Here is a 17542-nt window from a genome sequence, read left to right as displayed (position 1 = left end):
TATGTCCTATTTTCAATGTTATTAACTGAAATTCTAATTCTAGAGAAGCCTGAGAGTCCTGTTACAGAGAAAGGATAACACTGAACACATGCAGTTGCTTTAGCAACCTGATCTCCTTGCGCTGTCTACTAAAAATTAAATCCTGCCTTGTTAGTTTCGCTGAAATACGAGGTACCTTTGCAGAGAAATCTGTTTAATATCTGAGTTATAATTAGAAGATGGCAATGGAATGACTCACTGTCACAGGTGGTGCAGCTATTAAATGTGCTGGGGAAGCTAAAATATTTATTGTCAAAGTGGGAATAATTACAGTTAGTATAATTACAGTTATATGATTTCTATCATATGAAATGATCAGTCCTTTCATCTGTGAGATTTAATAGCCCGCAGGCTGTGATCTTATTAGCTCTGACAAAGCTAGGAAGGGGCAAGCATTTGCTGGTGAGACTGCTAAGGAAAAGCCAGGGTACGGTAGAAAGTGGTGTTGGCAGTCCAGTAGCTGGCACTCTTCCCTCTGATTCAATCTTGATCCAATGCCCCAGTATGGTGACAGAGGGGATTTTTTTGGACAAAACTTAAATCAGAAGTCCTGATCACTCTCAGTCATTAAAATTCCTCTTGAAATTAGTTGGACTCAGGATTCTCCTTCACTTCCTGGCCTAATCTGGTGTGTTGTGCACTTTTACACCCCTTTTATGCTCCTCCAACCCAGCGACGGTTTCCCTGTATTGGCACATCACTTTGATAAGCTTGAACCATATTTTGGGATCATTAACATGAAAGGAACTATAACAAGATCTATGTTGATTACATTCCAAAGCTTTGTTATGTTAGAAGCATAGAAGAAAAATATAGGATGAACAGAGGACACTCCTAGCTAAGTGCTCCAGGTGAAAATTCTTACTTTCCAAACCAGCCCCCCAAAATCCCCAGTCCTAGAGGAGAATTTCTTTCCAACATGACTGTGATTGTTTATGGAGTGAGCCCTTCTTTATCAAGGAAACAGGTGCCATGAAGTAGAGTAAAAAAGGGTACCGTGTGGATCATTTACTAATAGCAAAAGCGTTTTTTTTAATCCCTTTTCCCCCAATCCCCTGAGGGTATGTAAGAAAATAATAATGAAGAGGAGGTTCTCAGAAAAGCATGAGAATGTCATGCAATTCGCAGATCTTATGTACATCCTTTTACCATGCCCTTTGCACTAGATGCTGTGTAAACAGGAAGAGAAGTCATCAACATACTGAAAGAAACTGGTGCACCCAAAGTTAATACACCCCCAGGAAAAATATTAAAACCGATGTGACCGTGAGACCTGAGGCAGAATTAGTCAGCTATAATAGATCCAAGTGTAGTCACTTATACTGGCTTAGTAGTATTATTAATGTTTATTTATAACCACAGCCAAAGGCCCCAATCAGGGTCGAGGCCCCACTTCAGGAGCTGAAGTAATTCTGTTATGAAGTGGGACATCTGAGTTTAGGTGCCAGTTTTCTGGGCTATGAGGAGTTGAGAGAATTACAGAAGCAATAGGCTTTGCCATTATGTGGAGAGAATGAAATTAAATGTCTCATCTGCATTAGAAGTAGTAGGGAGGAAACTAGACTACGTGCAAGTCTGCATCTTGTGGTTGTAGTGATCTTTGTAAGGCACTCAGGTATTGCAGTAATCCACATGACATACATGTACAGACAGATAAAGTAGAGCACTGAATTCTGCCCACAGGAAACTGTACTGACAAGCTGTGAAAGGAGCAATGCTCCAGCCCTCCTCCATCAAAGGGAAGATTGCTGATGAGGCTTAGAAGGAAAAGGAGAAGAGGGATATTAAAAATGGTACATCTGTGAGATCCCTCTTCAAGCTCCAGGAGGGTCTGAGAGGACCTACAGCTCTCCTAAGGAAAACAATTAAACAAATCTAGAAACTGATTTTGCTCTCATGATTTAATTCTAGTCCAAGAGACAGAATTTGCATGTGATACTATAGACAGGCGAGCATGTTTGCAAAAGTTTAGGCATCCGACTAGAACACAAAGCATTTAATAAATGAGGTATTATTTCATACACCCAAATATCGTGTGTTCATTGTAACATATTTACCATCAATTTCCAGAACTGGCACTTTATCACTGGGATGATAGGAGGGTATGGCTAGTTAGAGTCTTCCAGGTATGATGGACCTATTCTGGGAATAACACTGTTTGGCTACTGACATCTCTGTGTATTGCAATACAGTATCTGTGAAGGTGCTTTTACTGATGCTCCTGGGTTTGGGAAGTGCATAAAGTAGCCATGTCTTGGTAAGCTATATAAGCTTTTATCCTTTCACTTTTTGGTCACTACCTCAAAAGTAGGTAAGGTCAGTTACTACTTCTGAAATGGAAAAGGGATCACACATGCACTGCTCTCCTGCCTGCATACACCCCTCCATCCTCTGGAAAAACACCCACTGTGATCTGAATGGAGGAGGCTGATGCTGAGGCGCACAGAGGGTAGAATATAGAATGCCTTTAATAATGTTTAATGATGGTGGTAATGATTTAAAATTGTTGTTCTGTTGATTGCTGCAGGATTTGAAGCAGAGGGGAAATTAACGGCTGGCTTACTCAGGTCAAAATATTCCTCCACCGCCAGCTATATTTCACCAAAGGGAATACAAACCTAGTCTTGTAGGGCCATATTTCAAAAGTATTTAGCTGCCTAAAGATACTGGTAGGCATCTGATGATTCAAAAGCATCTAAGCATGTTAAGCCCCTAAATCACTGATGTTAGGCACCTGCTGGGATTTACAGAAGGACCTACGCAGGTTAGGCACCTATCTGCATCTTTAGACTTTTTAATTATTTTTGAAAATCTGGCTCATAATTCTTACTCATGGCCATAATTATTTGGTTGAGTAAGAACCTACTCCCATGAGTCAGGGCTGCAGGACTGGGCCTCACATGGTCTTTGTGAGTGATTTGAATTCTTTCATTCTCTCCTTTGTCATCCTACATTATTTCTCAAAGACAATATTCCTTGTGAGTGAGAAATAATTAATAATCTCATGGGGTGAAATTCACCCCTTTAGAGAGGGCCACCACAAAAGGACCCACAAAAGGAGGCACAATAGTCTAGTGGATAGGGCACTGGACTAGGATTTGGGAAACTCCTAGTCAATTCCTGGCTTGGCCACTGGCCTGCTAGGTAACCTTGGGCAAGTCACTTCCCTCCTTATGCCTCTGTTTCCCCAGCTGTAAAATGGGGATAATGATACTTACCTCCTTTGTCAAGCACTTTGAAATCTAAAAATGAAAAGTGCTATATCAGAGCTAGTTGGTGTTATTATTAAATCCCATTTACACCCTGTTTTCAGGACATAAGGCCTTGTATTGCCCCTCTGCACAAGGGTGAATTTAATCTCTTATGAACAAGTGATTTTTGACCTACTTTGCTGTTTATATCACTGGCTTTTAGAAAAATGAAATAGAATTCATTCACAACTTTTTGGAGCTAATGGAAGATGTGTTAGCAAATGAATCGCAAAAGAAAGAAGAAGAAAAGGAAAGAGGAGAAAAAGAAACTTACTTCTAGCTGCAAATTTCACTTTTTCCTCTGGTGAATAAGATGAGCCAATTCTGTCAAATAACAACAGCTTTTTTTTTTATTAATAATTTGAGAACAGATCTTTTATTATAAAAAACCATCCACATTTGCAAACTACAACAAACAAGTACAGGTTTTGTACACAACAGCGTCACTGCATGATTGAAGCTCAAACATTGAATCTCTTGTGGATCTGAAAAGGAAAACAAACCAACCCATTGCTCTAGAGTTTTGTGGTGAGGCTCTCATCATTTAGGGTTCTAATCCAGAGCACTTGCAAAAAAGAATTTTCCCTCCCACTCCCAGGGTTTGCGGAATCATAGCAAATGTCTGCTGGGAACACTGTGTCTTGGAACTGAAGGAAGCTAAGGCAAGCACTGTCAACTTGGGGGAGTAGGGAACATTCTGCAAGCTGGGAGTGGAAACTTTCTACCCAGGAGCCACAGAGAGGGCACTGACAGAAACCTGAAACAGCAGCCCTGAGCTAAGTGCTTTCTGTTCCAGAGGGGAGGTGGACAAAAGCTGTAAATACAGCCCCAGGTTTAAGGTTTGAACAGGAGTAAAAAGTATTAAGTTCAGCCCTGACTGCTCTCGGTAGAAAGAAGGCGTGAGGCCTGCATTCACTGTACTGCTTGCAGAGAAAATGGGGTCACTGGGTCACTGATAACTATCTAAGTATTTTCTAGGTTAAGCTAGTGATGGAAAACAAACAAAGCACCCCCAAAAAAATAATAAATAAATAAAAAAAACGTGTGAGAAAATAATGCCAATGGCTCGAATTAAACCAACAAATGCAAGAAAATTCAGCTGAAGCTCTATTCTTAACCCAACTTGCTTGTGCTCTGGTAGGTAAGGAAGTTCAAACCTACTACTAAACTGGTGTCCCGGAGAGAGTTTCTAAGAGGAGCAGCACAGAATTCACAACCCAGGGGGAAGTGAAGCTAAGATGGCTTAAAATGAACTTTGCACCATCCTGGTCCTGAGCTGCTCTGAGAGCTGGAGGAGCCCCCAAACGTAATTTAGCCCTGGAGGCCTGTCTAACTTTTGGCATCCTCCCGTGCCTGCAATCTCTACTCCCAATACACCTCTCCTGCCCCCAAACCCACCCCACCATGCTCCCTATGCCAGTACTTACAAGCAGGGCCGGTGCTACCATTAAGGCAAACTAGGCGGTTGCCTAGGGCGCCAAGATTTGGGGGCGCCAAAAAGCGGTGCCCCCAATTTTTTTTACAGCGTTCCTACACCCGCTCCCCAAGCGCACGGTCGCTGCTCCACTTCTCCCGTCTCCCAGGCTTGCAGCACCAATCAACTGTTTGGCGCCGCAAGCCTGGGAGGGGAGGAGAATTAGAGCGGGGGCAGCGTGCTTGGGGAGGAGGCGGAGCAGAGGTGAGCTGGGGTGGGGAGCTGCCGCACGGCTCCCCGGGGGGGAAGCTGCCGTGGGGGGGGGGGCGCCTCAGGGCAGGGGGGGGAGCTGCCGTGGAGGGGGCGCCTCAGTGCGGAGAGGGGGCGGGGAGCTGCTGCAGGGCTGGGGGGGGGGGCAAGGTGGAAGTTTCACCTAGGGCGCGAAACTTCCTTGCACCGGCCCTGCTTACAAGAGGATCACCCGAGGGCAGCCTTATGGCTGTCTGCCTCAATTTCTGCACCAAACAAATTCTTCCCAGACAGAACCAGGGCTTTTAGGTCCCCTTTACAACACCCTGGCCCTTTACCTGGTATAAAGGGGCCAGAGCTAGAACCAGGCTCTCATTCCTGGTGTATAGAGAGCAGGGCCGGCTCCAGAGTTTTGGCCGCCCCAAGCAGCCGGAAAAAAAAAAAAAAAAAGCCGCGATCGCGATCTGCAGCGGCAATTCGGCGGAAGGTCCTTCGCTCGGAGCGGGAGTGAGGAACCGTCCGCCGAATAGCTGGACCTGCCGCCCCTCTCCACAGTGGCTGCCCCAAGCACCTGCTTGCCAGCCCTGATAGAGAGTGAATAAATGATAATAGATCACTTTTATCAAGGTGTTATTCCATGATCCATTATTTCAGCATGAACTCTGAGTGTGTCTGGGTATTGTAATCTTATCTTACCTTAGACCCTTAAAGCTACACAGGGCAGGGGAGCTTAGTTCTACGGCAGTGTTAGCGATAGGTAAACCGAGTAAGGAAAACATTAGATGCCTCATTCCATCCCCAGTTCATACACACCTGTCCATTTCCACAATTAAGCTCAATGTGAACCATTTTTTTCAGAATCTGCTCTCTTCACTTAAAGCTAAGAAAATGTTTACACGCCTTCCTGAATCAAGGCATAAATGAGATCAGAATTTGGCCTTTTCACTTGAAGAAACAATAAATTTTATTTCGAGCAATCCAAAAGAAACAAACTGCTAAATGACATACAAAAATATATACGGTTTTTAACTTCACAATTCTATCTTAAAATGGCTAAAATATTATTTTCCTCTCAAAGCTTGTGAGGGAATAAGCAAAAACTCTAATTGTTTCTGGAGAAATAGGGATTAGTGAACATTATGGAGGGTAGTTTTGTGATTTTTTAAAACAATTGTACTGAGCTTTACAAGGTACTCAAAACCAATTTTAATTCACAAGTCTTATTTCCCTGAAAATTAAAATACATACTTCCAGTGATGCTGCAATTATTTGAAAAAAAAATTTTCCTGGGTAGAGGAAAGTCTTTGCTATGTATAAGGAATAGAGGAACTTTCCAAAAATATAGTCTGGCACAATGAGGTCCCTATATATGGCATTAAAACTAGGTCTATTTTTTATGAGAATTTTTTTCACTCCCCTCTTTGTTCCTTTTGTCTGTCTCTCTGCCTTTGGTTTTCATTCTGATCTCTCATCAATTTTCACTTTAATTTTATCATTGGATTTTCTTCTCTATTCCTTTTTTCCTAAGCACAACTCAGTGATGTTTACGTCAAACTTTCAAACCTCCATATTCCAGTGGGTTCGAAATTAGATAAAAGGGATTCACTTGTCCCCAGAAAATCTGAAAAGAGTGGAAAAGTTTATAATAAAAAATTGTGACTTCCCTTTAAGCCAGTGTTTCTCAAACTGGGGTTGCAGCTTGTGTAGGGAAAGCCCCTGGCGGGCCAGGCTGGTTTGTTTACCTGCCCCGTCCGCAGGTCCGGCCGATCGCGGCTCCCACTGGCCGCGGTTCACCGCTGCAGGCCAATGAGGGCTGCTGGAAGTGGCGGCCAGTAAGTCCCTAGGCCCGCGCCGCTTCCAGCTGCTCCCATTGGCCTGGAGCAGCGAACCGCAGCCTGTGGGAGCCGCGATCAGCCGGAGCTGGGACGCGGCAGGTAAACAAACCAGCCCGGCCCGCCAGGGGCTTTCCCTACACAAGCGGTGACCCCAGTTTGAGAAATACTGCTTTAAGCAGTGCTTACAGGCAAATACCATGGTTTAGATGTTTTCCAGGTGACCATGGAACACATGCTGACTGTAAGGACAAAAGTAGAGCTTTCATTGACTTCAATTGCCTTTCCCCTTGAAAAACAATCAGAGTTCTTGAGGGCAGGAGGCCACCTCTGATTGAGGACACTTTTAATAAACAGCAACTTTTTATCATCACTACTTTCCAAAAATTGCAATACTGGGAAATGTTCAATATTCACAGCTGACTTGAATGTGGGCAAGGTACATGCATACAAAAGTGGATTTTCATTCCATGTTAACTGGTAAAACTCCATAATTCCTCCATGAAAAGGGAAAAACCAACAACCACAAACCTGCTTAGCCTGAGTAAACTTTAAAAACATAATAATGGGTGCCAGAAAGTATTGGCATGGACAGTTCCAGAAGCTGTGTGTTAAACACTGGGAAAGTACATCTTTAACAATAGCTTTAAATAGAGATAATGAAGACAAAAGTATAATCTGAACCATATTTAAAGGGCATCATTAGTCCTCTTTGCCAAATTCACACTCTGGTTTTCTTTATTTTGAGTAGGGAAAGCAGTTGTTCTTAACAGCAGACATGTGCACAGGGTATGTACTGCTTGCCACCTGGCATAGTAATAACTAGATGAGCTGTGAGTGGGAGAGATCTCACATTCAGCTTACAAACAGTGGGAGGAAAGCTCATTGGGAAAGATCAGTTCAGGTTTTTTTTGCCTAGAATTACATGTTCAAGTGTCAGCTGCTAAGTACCAGTTCTGGTGAAGGGACTTTCCCAGCGAGTAACACAGAGATTTCACTCTCACTGCACCACTTCTCTTAACTATCTCACAAACTTCTTGCTGCCTACAGCATTCTGTCTCCCATCCTAATCACATTAAGCTCTGTTCCCCAAAACACCTTACTCCATTAAAGTGAATGGAAGACTTGTCACTGACTTCAATGGAGGCATGATTTCACCACAGGCAACTTTTGGTTTCAACATTTTCTTCCCTATATCAGAAAGCTAATCAGTATCCAGATCTATCACCTGTGTCTATATTTATCTAAATATAAAGTATCAAATCTAATTCAGTCTAATCAACTTCAACTAGAGTAGTAGGAGCCATGAGTAGCTTACTAAGATGAAGTAAAAGCTTTTGGCTGCAATACTGAATAACTTCCCCCAAGAAGCCAATCTAAATCCAAATAGTCCCCCCAACTGCTGGCTCAATGAAGTTCTTTGAGGCCTTGTCTACACTACGGGGGAAAGACAATCTAAACTATGCCATATGAGTTATGTTAGTAACAGGGCCGGCTCCAGGGTTTTGGCTGGCAGCCAAAACAAAAACAAAACAAACAAAAAAAAGCCGTGATCGCGATCTGCGGCAGCAATTCGGCGGGAGGTCCTTCGCTCCCAGGTGGAGTGAGGGACCGTCCGCCGAATTGCCGCCAAATACCTGGACGTGCCGCTCCTCTCCAGAGCCTGCTTGAGAAGCTGGTGCCTGGAGCCGGCCCTAGTTAGTAATGTAACTCAAGTCGACATAGCTTAGATACTGCGGGGTCCACAGCACACTGTGTCGATGGGAGACACTCTCCTGTCAACTCCCCTTATTCTTCTCGTTCTGATAGAGTACCGGAGTTGATGGGAGAGCGATCTGTGGTCAATTTAATGGGTCTTCACTAGACCTGCTAAATCGACCCCCAGTGCATTGTTCGCCACAGTGTTGATCCCTGGTAAGTGTAGACAAGCCCTAAGTCTCCTGGGTCTCACAGCTAATTCTGAGAGGGAAATAGTTACTTTCCTGGAGACATTGAAAGGTTAATTAAGCACTCCTCTAACCAAGGCGGGAGTCTCTGTCGCTGCACAGTTCCATTACTCTGTGGTAATCAGGGCCCTGGTAATGATCTCTTTGAAAGTCTCCATCAGCATGCTAAATCCTTCCAAACTACTTAATACAGGGGTAGGTTCTTGTTACTGTCAAATTACACACACAAAACATCCCTGAGATGCCAGCAAAAACATAGAAATATCATACTGGAATTCTGATTCCCACTGACTTTTTGGAGAATATTTAACACACTCCCTTACCATAAAGCTTTTTACCATAATGTAACCCTTCTCACTTCTCTGCTTCAATAAACCGTTCTTTATAAATCATCCAGAAAACATGGGTGAAGTCATTGATCAGAAAGAGAGCGATTATAGTCACCTCTCGCTCTTAATACACTAGATGCTTTAGATAACCTTTCCATGTAAATTCAAGTAATGGCTATATTTCTTATTTTCAGCACTGTTTGAGGTAATTGAACACCATATGCTGCTTACAAGGTTGTCCTATACTTTGCTTTTTCTGAGTTAAACCCGTCTCACTGGAAAATTAAGTGGTGCCTGCAAAAAATATTGGGCCCAGGCACACACCAAATCGATCTAAGTTAGTGGAATTTCACTGGTGTGACACAGATGTAAGGGCTTGATTCCATTAAGTGCTGAGCCCCCTCAACGGCCACTGACTTCAATGGGAGGTCAGCATCTTACAGGATTCAGCTCTAGGTGAGATGAGAATTGGACTCATCCTCCAATTTCTAGAGAAGCCAAACCACCCATTTCAAACTGGCAAACTGAGTTTTTTCCCAGATGAATGAATGCTTGGAAACCCCACACACAATGTTAGTAAAGCATGCAAGAGTACAGGCAGTTTCAGCTGGGTGTAGCCTAAGGTTTACAACCATGTAAATAGACCTGTGGCTCACTGGTACAAAGCAAAACAAAAAAAAACCCCTAGCTAATAATAATGCCAGTCTTATCTTTTCCCTTAATTTAGAATCAAATTTATTTTTGGAAGCTCAATTTACTTTTTTTCCATGTTTCTGGTTAAAATTTAGAGAGGATTCTTTCTTCTTTCTAATTAATCTGTTAATAAATATACAAATATATCAAGGGTGCTCTGTGATAAACAAAAAAGTCCCCAAACAATAAAAACCCCGCCTCAGTACAAACAATTGTTATACGCATGAAATGACAATCTAGTTTTGAAACTATAATGCAAATTAATTATACATGTGGCACATGACATCTAATATGAATCACTTTTGCATATATAAAATAATGGCACTGCTTCTGTAGGAGAGATTGCATGCCACCTTATCAAAACAATAAAAAAACAAACCTCCAAAGAAGTCAAGTCATGATGTCCTTGCCATACTAGATACTGAAATTGAATAATCTGGGAAGGAGATGGCAGATTTCCCCATTAAATCTAAATAGGTATATTCCTGATTAGAGTAAGAATTCGAATGTGTAAAATGCCAAAGCCTGTATTTAAAGAGGTCTTTGCAGAGACCCTATGTTCAGCTAGGATTCAAGAGGTGAATAGGCCTTGTTCTGACCCTCTGCTTTGATAAAATTTTATGCACAGTGCCTATTTAAATGCATCCTTCAAGAGACCATTCTGATTTACAATGGCTGATGGAAAACACTGTCAAAAACTTCTTCAGGAATGAAAAATGTCTGAAGGAAACAAATATCCCATAGCATAATTGAGTTATGTATGTTCATGACGGGATGAGAATGTTGACATTGGACCATATTTACTGATGATGTAAACGGGTATAACTCCATTGACTTCAAAGCGTATGATCATATACAGCCCACGAATGTGTGACTTTCTACATATGAAACATCCCTGTTCAGTGGGCCAGCACATATGCCACTTAAGCAGTCAAATTAAGTCATGCTTTGCTGGCCCTCTTGCACAAGGGTGAATTTCACCCATGGCAATCTGCCTGAGAAATGTTACCAAGTTACAGTATGTTATTAAACAAACACTTATGGAGAGCTGCTAAAGATCTACATTGAGAAACACAACCTCAGCAATTTCATGCATAGTGGTATGAATAAAGCACAATATTAGACAATTCTAGCTGAAATTTTAACTGCTGAAGTTTCTTTAAAAAGGAAATTAAAATAAATGACTTTAGTGGGCTCTTCTCAGTTCATTAAGGATCCATGGTCAGTGAATGGGACTATTTTGCTTAACTGACTAAACATTTAACAGTTCCCATCCAATGGTTCATAGGGTCCTCATTGATTATAATTTCATAATGAATTGTTTTTACTTAGATTTTTCCTTAAAGTGAAGTTGGCTAGACTATTGCTGGTAATTCGATTTCTTGCTGATAATATATTCAATCAATTCAGTGTACGGTACTGGATGCCATCTTAGTTTACACAAATACTTTACATAAATGTAAAGGGGAGGGAATCATGTGGCAATACAGCTGCAGCTATTTTATGTTGTTGGAATAGTTTTCTTTCATTTTCTTTGATCTTTATGCAGTTTTCCAACTTCTTGTTTCAACAAGTGAACAATATTTCTCTTGGCATTTTTAATAAGCAGAGTTTAAACAAAAAGATGGATGAAGTAGAATCCAAAAGAGAACATCACATAATTTTAATTTGACTGTTAAAATATCAGCAAGATAGTGTAACATGCAACAATTATGGGGAAAAACAGGTTGTGCTAAGCTCAACATCTTTTGATAAATCTGAGAGCAGGGATAGATAAAGCCCTATTCTGCAAGAAACAAAATATTGCCATCTTATTTGATCATTTCCTATTGCTAGATTTTGAAATATGTGTTTGAGTTGTGGTCACTGCATTTATTTGTCAACTTAACTAACAAGGTTCACTAGGGAACATACTCAAAATATGATTGATGGGGGGGGGACAGCAACAGACAGCTTTGAAACTGAAGGATAACTGCACAGATTGTTAAGATAATAAAGAATAGAAGATTATTACTTATCAGCTCAAGTTTTCATGTCTTTTCCCACTCACCCCAATAAAAATGATTGACATTATATATGCATGGGCATTTAAAAAATAGAGCTAAATAGTTTTGTCCTTTTGGGGTTCTCTCATTGTAGCCCCTAGCTGTAATCACTCTAAAATGTCACAGTTTGCCTATACCAGTAGATCCTGAATGCACCTGACAAACTCCACAGGGCTGAAAGGTGATTTTAAAAAACTCTGGTGTAATAAAAACTCTACAGAAGCCCTTTTTTCTTTAACTCTATTTTTCTCTAGATGTTTATTCCTCACTTATGCTCATACCATGTAAATTTAGTATCATAAATGCCTTTGAGATGGAGTGACTAGATATTTCTGAATTTCCACTTAGTGAAGGTGCTGCAACTGGAGAAAATATGATTTCAACTAACATCCCTCCTTACATATAAGTGTCTTCCAGATAGGAAATGGGAACTGCCAAATTTATGCAAGTCTCAGGCGCTTATATCGGAAAGCAATGTCAATTTTTTAAATTTGGACCTGATTTTTAAAAATATTAAAAAGAAGAATAAAATGTATGCTTAATTATGCTCAAAAGACGTCAGTAGCACATTGCATCTGTGAGTTCCAGGCCCAGTTCCATGTGATTTTGATTTCCCCAACTCTCGATCGAGACACTATTACAACCCAGTCTTCATGTTAGCCTCTTGTTGATTTTTCGTTTCATCTGTGGTCAGGAATTCGTCACAGGGTCCTGTTTGATTATCTGGCTGTTGTTTATTTACCAAGTGCACCATTTCTTGAGATTTGCTGGCTTCTCCATTCAGTCCACCCATCTTCTTGTCTGACACTGACCCTTTGCCATTGTTAATCACTAGCTTTTTCTTCTGCCCACATCTAGTAAAAATAAGCAACACAAAATGAGATTATGGAACTGGGAAGCAAAACATACAGAACAGATTTTCAAGAAAGGGGGCAAAGGAAATAAAACTTGAGTCTGTCAATGGAGAAAAGCTAAAATATAATACATAAAGCTTTTGTCTTTAGTGGATATATTAAGTTTTTCAGGTGGGATATCCAAAAGTATCCGTCACTGCCCTTTTTCTGCTCTCATCGACTTAAGTGGGAACACAGTTCTTTTGAAAATCCCATCCTTCATATATTGCTCAGTTATTTTTAGAACTAGGTCCAAAGGTTCAACATTTGGAACTGGTAATATTTGGATCCAGGGTTCCAACCTATCTCCAGTTATCCCAGAGGGTCACTTTTCTCTTCTGTTCTCTTTTTAGTGTGTCAGGACTAGAACCATGCTGACAGTAATGGAAGGGGTCACAATGCTATCATCAACAGTTTGGCTTGTTAAAGGCTATATTGAGGATGGAAAATAAAGACTGGTCTTAGATATTATGCTTCAGATTCTCAGCTGCGTCCTGAATGCAGCTAAGGATGAGATCACAAATAAGTCATTTGAGGCTTTCTGATCCTGGGACTGGTTCTATGCTGACCAATCCCTCATGTAATTCTGAGCAGCCTTAGTACAGCTACAAACTATACCTGCTGACTATGGCCCCAAAAGGTTGATATGTCAGCTGACATGCATTATACTGCATCAGCACTCTGGAAAAAAGGGGGTGGGAACAGCCACTGCTTCCCCCTAACACACCCTGTGTTATGCTGTAGGAGGAGTGGCATAGAAGCTAGCTGTGCTGGTTTTATACCATTCAGGGATATCTCATGGAGTGGTTAAACTGGCTTTCTGGTTCTGTTGCACAGTTAAATATAATTAATTAAACACGCAGCACTATTCTTTGAAAACAACTACAATGTTTATGCAAACGTGTTTTAAAATGCTTCCTGCTTTGGCTAAGTGAATTCCATTTGAACTACTAATTTGGCAGTTAAATTATTTCTCCATCTTTCGTTTGAATCAAGTATATATATTTTTTGCCAGACAGACATACGACAGCTGTTTTAGCCAATGTGACTGAGAGCAGATCCGTCTCGTCTCAATTCACCATGTTTACATTATGCAACACATGTGAGCGAATTCAGCCCTGAATTACTCCCACACAACACCAATAGAGAAAATACTATACAGTAATGGGATTCCATGGGATGTGAGGCAGAGCATTATTTCTTTCCAAAATGATATCTGAAATGTGCAGCATTTCATCCTGGATTGTGGACAGAAGGACCCTCCACAATCCATGAATATTGTGGAGAGGCTATTCAGACGGAAGGCGTATTCTTTACATAAAATATTCATTCATTTTGTTGGGGTTCCACAAGTCATGCTGAGCTTTGGGTCACACTATTTCAAAATATAACCCACATAGGAATTGTGAAAAAGGGAAAATTTAAATGATAAGATCAAGCTATCCCCTATTCACCAAAATGATCTACTTCTTTGGTTGGAATTTCTAAGACATTCTGTGGCACATAAACCTCCCAACTAGAGAGGCTCAGTCTCTTGAGCAATTCATCGAACATTTCGGTGCTTTAGGCAAGTCAAAGATTTCTTGTGAAAATTGGATTCTGAAGCATTACAATATATACTTCCTGACCAGCCTGTGTGAGAAGGAGAATGAAACTATATGTGATTGGTTGGTTAAAGTTCAATTAAATACTGGAAACACATCATAACTTAGCTGGTCATTTAAAAATATATGTGTGAAAGCCTTCCAAATTCTACTTTCTAACTCTCTAACAACTCTCTCACAAAACCCTCAGTTTACTCCATCCTGCTTTTCAGCAAAGATCTCACAACAAAGTTGCTATTGTGAGATCATAAATTACTATTTTCATATTTCTAAGACTTACAATTTTTAGAAAATATTCTACAGTATACTTATTAGGTAGTATAAATTACTGTAAGTAATTAACACTAATTTACACTTGTCAAATAAATGAGCAAAAAGTTACCTATGATTTTTTTTTTAAAAACCTGAATTTATTAACTTAAGGCCTGATCCAGTGTCCCTTAAAGTCAATGGAAAGATTCCCCTTCACTTCAATGGGTGTCGGAGCAGACCCCTCCTTCCTACTTCACAAAATTTGCCTCCCAGTCAGTACAAATTAGCAGGTGTGTGTTGTGTGTGTGTATACACACCTAGCATTATGCTGTATGTATCATTTAACTCCCTGAATTTCAAAGTAAAAATATGTTTTTAATTTTAAAAAGTAGTTAATAATTTATAGCTTCCAGATTGTTTCATTTCTGGACAGATTCTATCTGTATTTGATCATGGCTGGACCTGTCTGTTTCTATGGTGATTTGTGGGGTGGGGGGAAACAGAGGGAGGAGAAGAAGGCAGTCTCAGCTTTGTAGACATAGCAGAGTGACACAAATCAATAAACATAACATTCACACTATAATTCCTAGATTAACTAACAAGATGGAGGTTGTAGATTCTTGTGTGTTTTACCTTGAGTAGCAATTTCTCTAGACTATCAAGGAGCACACTTAATGTGATATAGTCATAGGGCCATAACCTCAGCTGGTGTAAATCAGCACCACCTCTGTTGACTTGAACAGAACTATATCATTTTACACCAGCTGAGGACCTGGCCCTCAAATCACAGTCTGAATTCACCCAATTTGCACTTCCCTGCCTCACATAAGCCTGCTTTAGTTTGCGAGAGGATCTAATCAAGGGTTCCCTCCCTCCAGCTTTAATTTCCACTATGGTATCCTGCTAGTGGAGATCACATTTCAATGGCCAACCTGGCTAAGTCTCCTCCCTTTTAAGCATCACTCACTTTCTTGGGCATGCTGGCCCCAGAGGTGAGGGAATCACTGCTTTTGAGGAGGGTCAGTGGAAACCAGGAATTAATGTAGCTCATTGTGTACCATGACAAAAGCGTATGAGAATATTTGCACTGATGGAAAATTCAAGTTTAAAATAAAAGTGGCAATCTGTTACCAACAAATAATAGTAAACCTCAGAACAGCTACTAAAAAGAGAAGAAATACAGTCTTGTGTTTAGGACTTTGGTAGGGAGACCTGGTTTCCACAGACTTCCTGGTTAAACTCGGTTAAGTCATGTCACCTTTCTGTGCCTCGGTTTCTGTGCATCTGTAAAATGGGGGCAAATAGCATTTATCTATCTCACAGTGGTGTTGTGAGGCTATTTTTCACTAATGTTTGCATTTTGAGAGCCTCATATGGATGGTGCTGTAGAAAGGACATTATAATCTAAGAGAACAAGGAAGAAAAGTAGTGAACTTGACACTGCCAAGGAATATTCTGAATACTTAAAAGATTTCTGCTAAATTATTAGACCCTTTGCTTACTACAGGGTTTCCCTCAACCAATCCTAAAGCAAAGGTCAAAACTGTGGCTCATGTCAGCCAAGCTCCAAAGGACCTCCTTCTCCCCCTCCCAATTCAATTCTTCTCTCAATTCCAGCCTTCTAACTAAAGAACCATTCCAACAGTTATCAGCACCAGCTTCAAATTCCCCCCAGCAGAACCCTTTTATAGTCTACTGGAGGGGCTGGGGAATTGATTCTCTGCAGCTGATCCAGCTAGGCTCACTGCAAACTCCTGCTATCAGGATTGGCAGCTGTGACCCTTCTTTAGCTAGTGGGAGCAGGTGAATCCTGTCTCTACAGTCCTCTGGATGGGGTGTAAACGGCTTATCACACAGAGTAATTGTACTCTTGTGGCCTATGCAACACACACAGTGGACTTATATTTAGTTAACCTGGGGACCACCTTGTTATTTACTCTACATGCTTCTGTTCACATCCATCTAGCATATTATTAACTTTCATTGACCTCAGAGGAAGCAGGATCAGGCCATTAGTATGTAAAACACAGAGAGAAATTATTCCTTACTCTGCCATGCATAAGTTCAGTTTTTGTCACTGTGAAAACGAACAACAATAATGACCCATTCACCCACTGATTTCAATAGGGCTCCACATAAGTGCAAGGGTTCACTGCACAGCGCGCAACACAGGACCGGAGCCTTAAACCTCAGCAATGTCTGATAACTACTGTTTATCACAAAAGAAGAGGTGTGCTGTTCACAGAGATTGCTACTGTGGCAGAAACTCTTCTCTGTGCTTTTCCAAAGCTACCAGAAGCTTCATAGGTCTCTCAACAATAAAGACAGCAAGGCAGCACGTTCTCCAACAATGACCTCCTCTAACCAAAGCTAGAAATGGGCTTCTTTACCTGCTCCGGCTGTTGACAGCAATGCAGACTGCCAGAATCAATGTCAGCGCCAGAAGAGAAGCCACTATGATCAGCCATTCTGTGGGTGGAATTGGGAAATAATTTAGCTCCTATTCTAATTTGCAATTTGACACAATAGCAGGAATGTGGACACTTTTGCATTCGTTTACAATACACCTCTCCCGTTACTGTCAGGGTTTTTTCTAATATGCAAGAATGTAAATATAATATGGTACTAACACAAGAGTGTAAGTAAAACTGTGCTAAGACATTACTGATAGTTACACTGAGCATGTGAATGAGAAATACATTTAATTATGTGAATGTCAAATTAAACAAAACTGTTGCTGAATGTTAACATCTGGAAACTCTGTACTGTGAGACAGTGATTGGGCCTACAGCGGGGGAAAGGATTTGAATTAGTCATTTACTTCTTTAGTGGGACAGAGAGGCCTGTTTTTGAGATATCTGAAACAATATGCAAATAGAGGTGACTTAAAAGCAAAGTGGAAGGTCTACACTTTTCTTCATTTTGCCATTTAAAGAGTTCCTAAACCTTTAAAGCAGAGGTGGGCAAACTATGGCCTGCGGGACCTCCTGTCTGG

The 17542-nt window shown here is 41.0% G+C and overlaps 1 protein-coding gene across 49 annotated transcripts in view; it reads right to left on the bottom strand.

Moving 5' to 3' along the window:
- Nucleotides 1–3622: 3622 nt before the first annotated feature.
- Nucleotides 3623–17542, bottom strand: part of CD44 (CD44 molecule (IN blood group)) — a 106704-nt gene continuing 92784 nt past the window's right edge. For all 49 annotated transcript variants that reach the window (XM_065592705.1, XM_065592720.1, XM_065592708.1 and 46 more), the window contains 2 exons: nucleotides 16938–17016; nucleotides 3623–12652 (listed from right to left, as the gene is read on the bottom strand). In XM_065592705.1, the coding sequence (XP_065448777.1) occupies nucleotides 12436–12652; nucleotides 16938–17016 (296 nt within the window). In that variant the 3' untranslated portion in view covers nucleotides 3623–12435. The remainder of the gene's footprint in view (nucleotides 12653–16937; nucleotides 17017–17542) is intronic.

This window comes from Chrysemys picta, chromosome 4, assembly GCF_011386835.1.
Source record: "Chrysemys picta bellii isolate R12L10 chromosome 4, ASM1138683v2, whole genome shotgun sequence".
Taxonomy (NCBI): domain Eukaryota; kingdom Metazoa; phylum Chordata; order Testudines; family Emydidae; genus Chrysemys; species Chrysemys picta.
Note: the sequence above shows the minus strand (reverse complement) of the source record. Positions and strands in the feature narration are given on the sequence as shown.